Genomic DNA, 10,713 nt, shown 5'->3' with positions numbered 1-10,713 from the left:
TCACCCACAGCACTGGACATCTTGGCTACCCTTCACCCATGTGACCAGGTGCTCCAGCTGGGTAAGGACATCCCTCCACACAGAAGAAGCCACTGCACTTCTCCAAATGCCGGGTCCCAGAGAGGTTTATGTTCCTTTGTGCTTGGCTGGCAGGGTAGCCACTGGGACATGCACCTCTTGCATTGGTGCTGGCTATGGAGAAGAGCTGCCATGGTGAGCATCAAACACGAGAAAGCCATGTTATGGCTCCCTGGGCTCAGTCTGTTGCCACCCAGGATGAGAGGTGGGGGCTGTCTACCCCTGGAGTCTACCCCCATCACAAGCCAGACTTTGACCTTCAAAGAGGGATTCACGAAACCCCTGAAGGAAGCAGCTCTGAAACAATTTGCCTATAGTTAGGCTGGTGTTTTGAAGAAGGGCTATTTCCCTTCTGAAACATGCTCTTAAGCCTTCCTATAAAGCATTCTCAACATCCACCTCACTGAGAAACATACTCTAGAGGCCTGCTCCAGAAAAGAACGTGACACTCATGCAGAAAAGAAGAAACAAACTGGTTTTATTCTTAGGACACTGTAGTCTTGTTACAGCATCTAGCTGCATTCCCCCTGACTGGTTTTGCCTGCACAAGGATGGATTTTAACACGGTAGGGCACCAGATACAGACCAGGAGACCATCATGGAAGGTAAGTAACCATTTACAATGAGTCAGAGCACATGGCAAGTGTAACTCAGGGATTTTCCAGGGACCAGTCTGCCCTGCCAGGTGATCTTGTTTCCTAGAAAAGGCACTTCTGGGACCGGAGTTGGTACAGGAGAGATGGAGGCAGCAGGAGGAAGTACTGGGAACTGGGAGGGAGATGCTTCCCAATTTAACCCATTATGTGTCATGATGGGGCAGTGGTGAGAACGGGCAGGTTATTTTCAGTGTATCGGAAGAAGCAGCAAAGGCCGCCTGCAGGCCTGTGCATCGACCAAGGCTGGCACAGAGCCCCAGCTCCCACGGGAAGGGCTGCCAGGGCTGTGGCCGGCTGCGGTGGCAGGAAAGAGCAGCGTGGTGGGCATGGCCCACCTGGAGACTGGTGCAGGAGGCAAGGGGATGGGAAGGGGGAAGGCAAACTGAGTGAACTCATTCTGTCCATTCCTTCTTGATGGACAGGTTCCACTCCCAGGTGAGATGGTCGTGCTTGTCATCATCCGTGAAGAAGGACTTGTTGTGATAGCTGCCTCGAGCCAGCATACCCTTAGGAGCCTCCTCAATAGGTGTCAGGAACTCATACTCCTCTGGCCGTGGCCCATAGCTGCCAACCATGAACGTGGCTTTGTCCACTAGAAGAAAACAATCCACAAGGGAAGAGCCTCTCAGGTGGGGAATGATAACCGAGTGAAGAAGCCATAAGCATAGATCACAGACAGAAAGGAGATAGTGGGGAGAGAAAGGGACAGCTCATTCAGCAAGGGGAAACAAAATCCATGGAAAGAGGGGGTTAGTGAAGCACAAGGACAGCTGGAAGGATAAATGGATGTACAGGCAACTTGGTCTGTACCTTCTCACATGTATGTGCTGCTGGGAGAGGGTACATCCAGCATATGGCTCAAGATCTCTCTTGATGCCCCACTACTTCTCTTTTCCAGCAAAGAGACACCACTTAGACGTGTGCTGAATGGGACGCTGGAGCCTTAAGAAGTGGTTACATGCAAAAATGCATGTGGGATGAGTGTGTGCAAAATGGGACTTTCCTCTGCCTTGTACAGGCAGGGCAGCACTGCACAAAGAGGAGAGGCCATGGGCAAACACAGAGCTCTGCATGCAGCAGGAAGCTTCATAGAGCAGCTCCGAATTTTACCAAGTGCATCTGGAAGAGCGTTCAAGGAGTGGAAAGCATGACACAGGCTGAGCTACTCTACAGGAGACCAGGGGAGAGGTGAAGAGCTCTGTACAGAGAGGAAATCTGTGGCCAGCACTCTCTAAGCAGTGTCTCTTGGGACTTTGCTGCTGCACACAGTTCTGTAGCATACAGATACCAGACCTGGCTCATACTGGGTTCACACAGGAACAGGAAACAGCTGGCCTGGGTGATGCAGAGTGCAGGCTAATGCACTCTGCTGAGAAGTCTTGCCTCCTGCGTGGCGTGAGGGGTACCTTGGGACTAGGAGAGGCTCTGTCTCGGCCCAGAGCTGCAGGAACACTTCTTTGAGCAGAGGGGCTGCAGGGGTAGGAGTGCTGGTGGGCAGGGCAAAGGGCTCTTACTCACCCTTCACCCCTGTCCGGTAGGTGTGCTGCACATATTTCAGTCCCGACACAATGTCCCTGTTTACCTGCAAGAAGCGACCAGAAGTAAGTGTCAATGGAAGGGTTTTGGTTCTGTATCTGCTGGTTTTCTCTCCCTTTAGAAGCATACCCATCTTGGCTCCATACACCACTGCTCTGAAAGGCTCAGCACAGGACACATTGTGGGAAGTCCTAACATGAGTTCTCCATAGACACCTGGAGACCTACAGCATCCTCCCTGCATCTCCTGCACTTCCCCATCCTTTCCCCGACTTTGAAACTGACTGGAGCACATCAGTCAGCTTCGCAAGATGGGCTGATGAGGATCAAAAAAATGTGAAGTAGGGAGTTCCCACTTAATAATTTCCATATTGAAAACCAGACATGGGTGACTCGAGTCGTTCCCCCAGCACAAATGTGTGGGCAAAATTAGCTGAGCAGTCCCAGCTGCCCTATAAGCTCCGTGGGGAGCTAGCAAGTTTCTCCTCAAGAGACAGAGGGACACAGTTTTGTTCCTAATCTTTCCTCAAATCTCCCATGGATAGCTTGGATGTATCCCTTGCTGTCCCACTCCAGCATACACTGCCTCCCCACAGCACTACTCAATCTGGAAACAAGACAGGGAAATCCTTTTACATCCAGGGGAGAATTCACATGGTGCCAGTTCTTACCAGCCTTGGGACTGAGAGAGAGAGTTAGAATAACTTGTCTGGCTCCGGGCGTCTCCTGTCAACAGGGCTCAGATACCGAAGGAAATATTTCATAGCAGAAAGGAAGGCTGAAGGAGCCTCTAGGGACAAAATCACCTCTGAGACAGCAAGTTAGCTTCAGAGAAGAGGGGAAATCTTTCCTACAGAACCCACAACACTAACACTTTCCCTCCTTCATTTCAGGAGAACTATCCTCTATCCCTTTTTGCCTTCTCTGCCAAAGCCAGCTTTGTCTGCAGCAAACGTGTGGATGATCACTTCAGTGCTGGATGCCACGCTGCAGTGTGGCCAAGTTTAATTTTCAGCTAGAAACAGAAGAAATGGCTGATGCACTGGTTAATGGGACAGGGGGACGAATGAGTCCGTTTAGGTATATTGTGACCCAGAACAACTCGGGTATCTCCAGCTAAACACTACAGTATTAAATCTTTTTATACATACATGAAGCCCAGCAATGCAGACTGAACCAGTACTTCATGGAAAGCCATTATCTCTTCTCCTCCCTGTCCGCTTCCACTTTGAATGAATTAAAGATTTTGTGGTGGCTAAAAAGCTAAGCCAAACTCAGCCAAAACTACCCATCCGGCTTCCAAATCACCTTGTTCACCACTGCGGGCAGACATAAAGCAACTCTTCCAAGGGGTAAGCAAGCAGAAGCAATTCCCCGGAAAGATCTGGTCCCTTGTTGGGTAGAACAACACCTGAAGCTGGAGGAGCTTTACAAGGGCCCAGCTTTTCGGTAGGCATGCTGCCTGGCTCTAGTTATCTGACAGACTGCCACTGACTGGCCTCAGCACCTGATGAGAAGTGACAGGAAGGAAAACAACTCACTCTGAAATGAATCTTAACTCTGTATTCCACTCCTTCCTTTAATACGAAGATCTCTTTCTTGAGGGCTTCAAGGTCACCTGCAAAGAGAAGATCAAGCCGTTAGCTAGAGGTGTCACAGCAAGAAGAGACCACGTGCAGAGGGATGGGGCTGGGACTGGTGTCGGAGGTAAGCATCCCTTCAAAGGACGGTACACCCCCAAAACGAGTACATGGAGGTTTGTATAAGCAATTGCACTGTGAGAGCACGTACACGGAAACGCCAGGGTGTACGTATGTGTCTGTGTCTGCATCTATGAAGATAATACCTAAATAAACACAGGTCTGGGCACATATACACAAAGATGTTTATGCACAGATTCGTTGTTGGGCATCTGCAGGAACGTGTGCATGTTTCACCCATCCCAGCCCCGGCTTGGGCAAGTGGAGCATGTTTCACAGTTCCTGCCCAGCTTGCAAGGCTGTCCGGGCTCGGCAGGGCTCTGCGTGGTTTTGGGTGAACAGGAAGCTGCTCTGTCTCTCCGGGCTCAGCTTCCTCTCTCTGCAGAAAAGCCCATATAAGGTGAAGCCTGGTTCTGTCCCCATCTCCCCGGGAGCGGAACTGCAGTTATTGCTCGATGCTGAAGTTTCAAAACAGCTCGTTACCCGAACGCATGCACATCCCTTATGCTCATGAGGTCTTATTGAAAGGAAGTAAGAAGAGAAGGCAGGAGAAACCCAGGAGCTCCTAGAGCTATCGAGATGAAGAAAAAGACCCTCAACATTTTCCTCTGTTACATCTCCTTTTCGTTTTCATACATGTATACCTTAAAATAAGAAACAAGGCTAAGATGCCCTCAGAGTTCCTCTAAAACCCACTGTAGGAACCCAAGGAAGCATGCCAGGGCCTTTGCTTGTTCCCCTTCATGTCCAAAGACAGAGTCTGTGCTTACCTGTAAGGTCCATAGTAATCGGTCCTGGAGCAGAGTCACATACCAGGGTGAGTCGAGTGACCACCACATTGGGAGCTGTTGGGTCTGCAGGAAGTAAAGTCAGGGTGAAGCTGTCAGCTTGCAAAATTAAATGCAGGAGGAGGGAAATGACACTGAAGAAATGGGGTTGCTTTCCCACACAGACTGCACTTCATGAAACAACCAGTAATGCCAGGTTTCTCTTGGCACAATAGGACCATGCGACTACCCCAGTCCTTCAACACGGATTCCTCCAGCCTCCATCCCAATATCTACAAAAGGCCTTTCCACTACAGGAGACTGCCCTCTTAAGATCATTCTGAGCAGCAAGACCACCTTTCAGCACAGGCTGGTCTGCTCATTTCTAACCCCTCAGGAGTCCTCCAAGGCCCACACACCTCCCACCACAAGTCCCTTGCCAATGCCAGCACTCCTTAGTAACCCTACACCTAATGCTCAGAGCATCTTCCCTGTTTCCTTTACATGCATCTCTCCACCTGCCCATCCCCAGTCCTCCAGAAGAAGCAGTGCACGTGCCTGGTCAAACAAACTCCCTCTTCTTTGAGGCCACCTTGCCCCATCCCCACAGTGCACTGTTGGGATGCATCTCCCCAGTCCCTTCCTATCAGTGTGCCCCAGCCTACCTACTACCAGAGGTCCATCTCCCAGCAGGGACTTCTTGTACTTAGCAAGACTTTCATCATCCTTGTCCAACTCTTGCAGCTCCTGCAGTGTTTTCTGGGGAGGAGGTTTGTAGTTGAGTTTCCCATCCAGTTCATCATCGTCGTCCTCCACATGAGGTTCTTGGGTCTTCTCAGTCATTGTCACTTGGTCTGGGTAACAGAGGAGGGGCAGTCAATAGGATTGCTCCGGAGGGGGGTAGTGTCCCCAGGGGCACTCACACTGGGCACAGCGTAGCTCAATTCCCCAGGACAGGCAGGAATCTGCCCAGCACAGATCGCAGCAGGATCCTTACAGGCAAATGGCGACGGCGATCAGCTGCAATCCCGACACTGCCGTACTGATGTTCTGGCTTGAACACGATCCCCCTCTGCCCCCGCTCCTCTCCCTGCAGGCACCATGCGCACACGCAGACCTGCACCGTTCTTCCCTCCCGAGGAGGAGGTGCAGGAACGGAGGCTGAAACCAGAGTGATTTACAGCCACTCTGCAGCGTGGTTGCTGGCCGGCAACCCTGCAATTACAAGGCACCGTACAAGGTTTCAGCACTCACCAGCTATCTTGCACAAAGAGCCGCTGCCACACACAGACGCAAATAAAGTCAAGGCCAGAGGTTTCATTCACCCTCTCATAATGGGTTAAAAGCCACGCTCAGGCAGCATTTCATACAAAGATCAAATACCTGACAGCAGCTCCCTTATACTAACAAGTTAGCTGAAGCCCTCAAAGAAACGCACCCACTATAGTCTATTTGCTAGCACTCCCGGTGCTTCTCCCAGAAACAGCTCACTTCAGGCACCCACCAGGTCTCCTTCCTGCTAAGGAAGGAAGCGCGATGGTGACCGCATCCAGCCCAGCTGCAGAGCAGTCGCGTGTACCTGCACTGCATCAGCGGGGCTTCTCGGAAAGGAGAGGCAGGATGGCTGGAGCTCACAGCCAGCACAGCTGGGACGCGTGCCACTGATGGCGGCAGGGCAGTGAAGCTGCTTCGGTGGTATCCCAAACAGGAGCCAGAGCAGGGAGAGATGAACTGATGGGCAGCGTGGGCATGAGATTGGGGAACAGGAGACAGGCAGGAGAGGGGAGCAGTGCTGTGCCAGGTCCCCTTGCTCAGCTGCCTGCCTCGTGGAGCCAGCTGCACGGTCCTAGCAACCTTCCCATTCTTTAGAGAGAGGTCGAAAACCAGAGCAGTGCCCTGGTGCAGTGGTGGTTGTCGCAAATGGCCAAGCCATTCCTTGCTGTTCAGCAGCAAGAGGATTTGGTCAAGCCACACAGACCATTCAGTTCACTTATACAAACTCCTTCTTTGAGGCTGTTCCTCTTAAAAATTCCCCCTTTGCCTGATTATTTGCAATTTCCCCAGCAAGCCCTTTATCCTTCTCCGCAGCTGTGGCCTTAACATTTGCCCCTGCTCCCAAAAGTTAAAATTGGGAGCTAGTGGAATAGTTTTCTCACTCATTAAAACAGAAAGGAAACACAAAAAAAAAAAATACATGCAGCAGTTCAGGGTGAATCAGCAAGTGGAAGCAGGCAGCAATGAGTAATATGCAGACCTCCTAGTGCAATTCCAGTGGGAAAAAAAACATCAAGGAGGGGTATATTGGCATGTTACAAAGGCACAGAGAAAGACCAAACAACACAGGAACAAGAAGACTCAGTCCAGCACGCTAATGGGCAATGGCCCTGATGCAAGACTACTTTGCAATGGCATTTTGTGGTTAGTCAGGAACTAGTGCAGAGCGGGCAGCTGGGAAATAAAAGGGACTCCCAGGTCAAACGGACAGGAAAGAAAGCACATCCTAGCAGCTGAATAACCTTGGCTGGGTTCATGCCCAGCCCGAGGAATGTGAAGGACCTACATACCATGGGAAAGGCCCTCGCCCTTGAGCTCGTCCTCCTGAGGAAGGAAACCAGAAACTCCCTCATGAAAGCAACGACTGCTCATGCCCCACTGCTTTGCAGCACAGTCATCCTTCCAAAGCCTTGCAATCCCCTCAGCGCCACCCCATGCCCAGCACAAGAAGAGGTTGTAATGAGCTGTGGCGGCCACCAACAGGTCTTGCCTTCCACTTGGGCTTCCAGCTGCAGATACGAGTCATTTCCACTCTCCCATGATACTAGACTACATCTGCCACCACTACAACCACAGAGCAGAGTTGCCTCCCTGCCCCTGTCCTCCACAGAGGGTTTTGTGGTTTATCACAGGAGAGGGAGAGACCCAGGCAATGGAGGGCGGGGCGGGGGGGCGCAGGGAGAGGGAGGGAGAGAGAAAACTGGCCACACGAAGAGAAAAAGCAGTCAGGGCTGGACCAGCTGGTTGCTTCTCATCCCTCAGACTTTCCCTTTGTATCACACATACCGCAGAGACTTTCCCTGCCAGCCCATGGGGGTGGCTCACCGGAGGGGGGATGTTTTTAAGGTTCTGTCTGAAAACCTCCCAGAGAGGTAGGCAGACAACCTGCTGTGCCAACAGCGAGAGCCCGCAGGGAACAGCACCAGCCAGGCTGTCTGGGCTGAACAGCCCCTGGCTCACACGCGTCTCGGGATGTCACCGACCAGACTCAATTCTGGCGTTTCTCCCCAAGTTGTGGACCTGACCCTGCCTTCCTGCCAAATTTCCAGACAGGAGCTGACCAAGAGGAAAGCTCACATCACAGCTGCCCCTGCCTCTAATCACTCCTGCTCTGAGACTATTCTCCCTCTGTGAGCTGAGACACATTACCGGGCTCCCCAGAGTGAGCTTGTAGGTGCCCAACTATCCGTGTCCCTGGCCTCCTGTGTCACTGCCCAGGCCAAGGACTGGGCTAAGATGGAGACACCTCCCCCACCACCCCTCCCGGCCTTCAGGCCACGAGCCTCATTAAAATTTATAAAATTAACCCTATAAACGCTCTACACAAGGAAAAATCTGGGCGGTTTGTGCCTTGCCCCGCCACATTTTTCTTTCATCCCTGCAGCCCCAACCTGCAGTCATGCGTCACCTGCACCTCCGAGGCCTGACAGCACCCACAAAGCAGCAGGGAGAAGGGCAGGGGCAGCGTAAGGAATGCCCTGCCAAAGAGAGACATGGCTGCAGGAGGTGATGGAGGAATCATGCCCTGCTGAGGGGTGCAAGCTTCTCTGAGCTGGGCTCTGCCTGTGCCGGGGGTGGGTGGCTGCCCTCGCACCTGCAGCAGGAGGGGGCAATGAGGCAGGAGACTGGGTGGATAGTGTGTGCCTCATCACCCCCCACCTCGTGTCACCACTGAGCACAAAGAGCAATGTCACAGGGTCATAATTTATTTGCCCTCCCTCTGCGCATCAAATTCACTTCCCCAAACCATCCCCCGATCGAGGGCTGATCTTCAGGAAGCGAATTTGGCACGGAGGAAGCAATTTTCCGCCATGGGGGAGAAACGCACCGGCCCCACTAGCGCCCCCGGCCCTGCCCTCCCCATCCCATCCCACCCGCCTGGAGTGCGACGGCAAAAAGGCAGCTCATCGCCCAGCCTCCCCCGGGGACCGCGGGGTACCACCCCGCAGGGATACACCCGCCGTCACCCGCAGGGATACACCCGCCGTCACCCCCCGGGGCCCTCCCGCCACCCCGGAGTCGCGGGGGCTGCCTCACCTTCCTCCGTCCCTCCGCCCCATCACAGCGCAGAGCCCGAGTTGCCCCTCGGACGCAGGCAGGGCCAAGCCCGTCTCCACGGGCAAGACTGGGCAACGGAGCCAGCCGCCGGGAACAAAAGCGCAAAGTTGCGCGGCGCCAGGGGACAGCGAGCCGGGGGTGAGCCCGCTCCTCTCCCCCCTGCCCGGCTCCCCCCGTCCTCCCCTCGCCTGGGCTCGTACTCACCGGCTGAGCGGCGCCTGCGGCCGGGGTCCTCCTCCGCTCTTAGCGCTCAGCTTTGAGCTTTGGCAGTTGGAGCAGGAAGGAAGTTGGTGAAGAGAGAAAAAAAAAAAAATAACACTCACACGCAAAAAAAAAAAAAAAAAAAAGAAAGCCGCCGCCGCCACCACCAGCAGCCCACTCGCAGAGGAAGCCCTGCGCGGCCCCGCATGCTGCAGCGTTCCCCGGCTGCCTGCCCCGCTTTGTCTGCGCGCCCAGCGGCCCGGCGCTGCGCCCTTTTTTGCGCAGCGGTGCCCAGGGCTTTGTCTGGGCAGGAGAGCGCGGCCAGGGACGCGGGGGTGCTGCTCCCCGCGCGCGGCTTCGGGCTCTCGGTGCGTGCCGGCTGTGCTTGCGAGCGGGGGTCTTTGTTTTTCAGCCCTGGCTTTCATTGTGTTTATTTTCCTGGTGTAATTAAGGTCGATTTCAAAAACCGGCCCGATTAAAATAAGTGGAGAATCAGGTTGAGTGCACTCCTGCATACATGGGGGTGTGTGCAAACGGGGGTCATTGGGGATGAACCTCATTTTTCCTAGTTAACACATGCTACCTGCTGCATTTAATCAGCTAATTGTTCCCAGCTCCCAGCCATTTTCATACAAGCAGTTTCAAAGATCAGCTACCTCAGGAAGAACAGGCTCTCATTTCCCAGGGATGCTTAAATGATCAGAAAGATTTTACACCACTTCCTCTCTGAAATATCAGCAGATTTTCTCTTTCTTTTCCACTCACAGAGTGCCCACTTGGTTGTTCAGTCACATAAATCCTTCACACACACAATCCTCAGTGCAGAATTTAAGAACAAATTAGATCATTGGTTTGCAACCAACAAATCTGGATCTTCAGTGACTGATGGACTGCTCTTAATGCATTTGCAGAAGAAAAATAAGCAAAGCAAATCTATTGTCAATGGGCTTTAAATTCGCTGCCCTGGGTCCCCATGTCCATTAGAAAATGTTTATGGTGCATAAATTTTTAAAGGTTGCAAACAACTTGAGTAAGAGGGCTCTCCTGCAGGGATGGACGGATCTCGGAAGAGGAGGACTGATTTTCCCAGCCTACCATTGGTTTCATTTAGGCTATGGGTGGCACTTTGATTCTGATCTCATGCATTTTAAGGGACAAACAGAACATATGTCTGGCTGGCAATGGATTTCCCTTTAGCAGGGATTGTAGCCTCAGAAACATTTTAAGCCTCCATGAATTAGCTTCACCACCAAGAGAAATTGTTTTATTTTTTGCTGCTCTTTTTCACTCCTACGCTAAACCTCCCTGTTGCCCAGCACAAGAGAACGGAGCTGAATACAGCACTGAGCTCAGTTTAAAATATACCTGGCAAAAATATGTAAGCAGATGCATAAGTATATACTGGTGAGTTTTAAAGCCAGGTTAAGTTTCCTGATCCATGGTC

The 10,713-nt window shown here is 52.5% G+C and overlaps 1 protein-coding gene across 2 annotated transcripts; it reads right to left on the bottom strand.

Moving 5' to 3' along the window:
- Positions 1–556: 556 nt before the first annotated feature.
- ARHGDIB (Rho GDP dissociation inhibitor beta) lies at positions 557–9,335 on the bottom strand. 2 transcript variants are annotated; one of them, XM_086610083.1, is made up of 6 exons: positions 9,273–9,335; positions 5,402–5,590; positions 4,740–4,823; positions 3,811–3,887; positions 2,253–2,316; positions 557–1,326 (listed from the first exon to the last, which is right to left on the bottom strand). In XM_086610083.1, the coding sequence occupies exons 2-6, from the start codon at positions 5,577–5,579 to the stop codon at positions 1,127–1,129; spliced, it is 603 nt and encodes a 200-aa protein (XP_086466209.1). In that variant the 5' UTR covers positions 5,580–5,590; positions 9,273–9,335; the 3' UTR covers positions 557–1,126. The 2 variants fall into 2 exon arrangements, with proteins under 2 accessions (XP_086466209.1, XP_086466210.1); XM_086610084.1 differs by lacking the exon at positions 9,273–9,335 and adding an exon at positions 7,301–7,324.
- Between the last annotated feature and the right edge of the window lie 1,378 nt (positions 9,336–10,713).

Source organism: Tauraco erythrolophus, chromosome 4 (assembly GCF_009769465.1).
Source record: "Tauraco erythrolophus isolate bTauEry1 chromosome 4, bTauEry1.pri, whole genome shotgun sequence".
In the NCBI taxonomy this organism is placed as follows: Eukaryota; Metazoa; Chordata; class Aves; order Musophagiformes; family Musophagidae; genus Tauraco; species Tauraco erythrolophus.
Note: the sequence above shows the minus strand (reverse complement) of the source record. Positions and strands in the feature narration are given on the sequence as shown.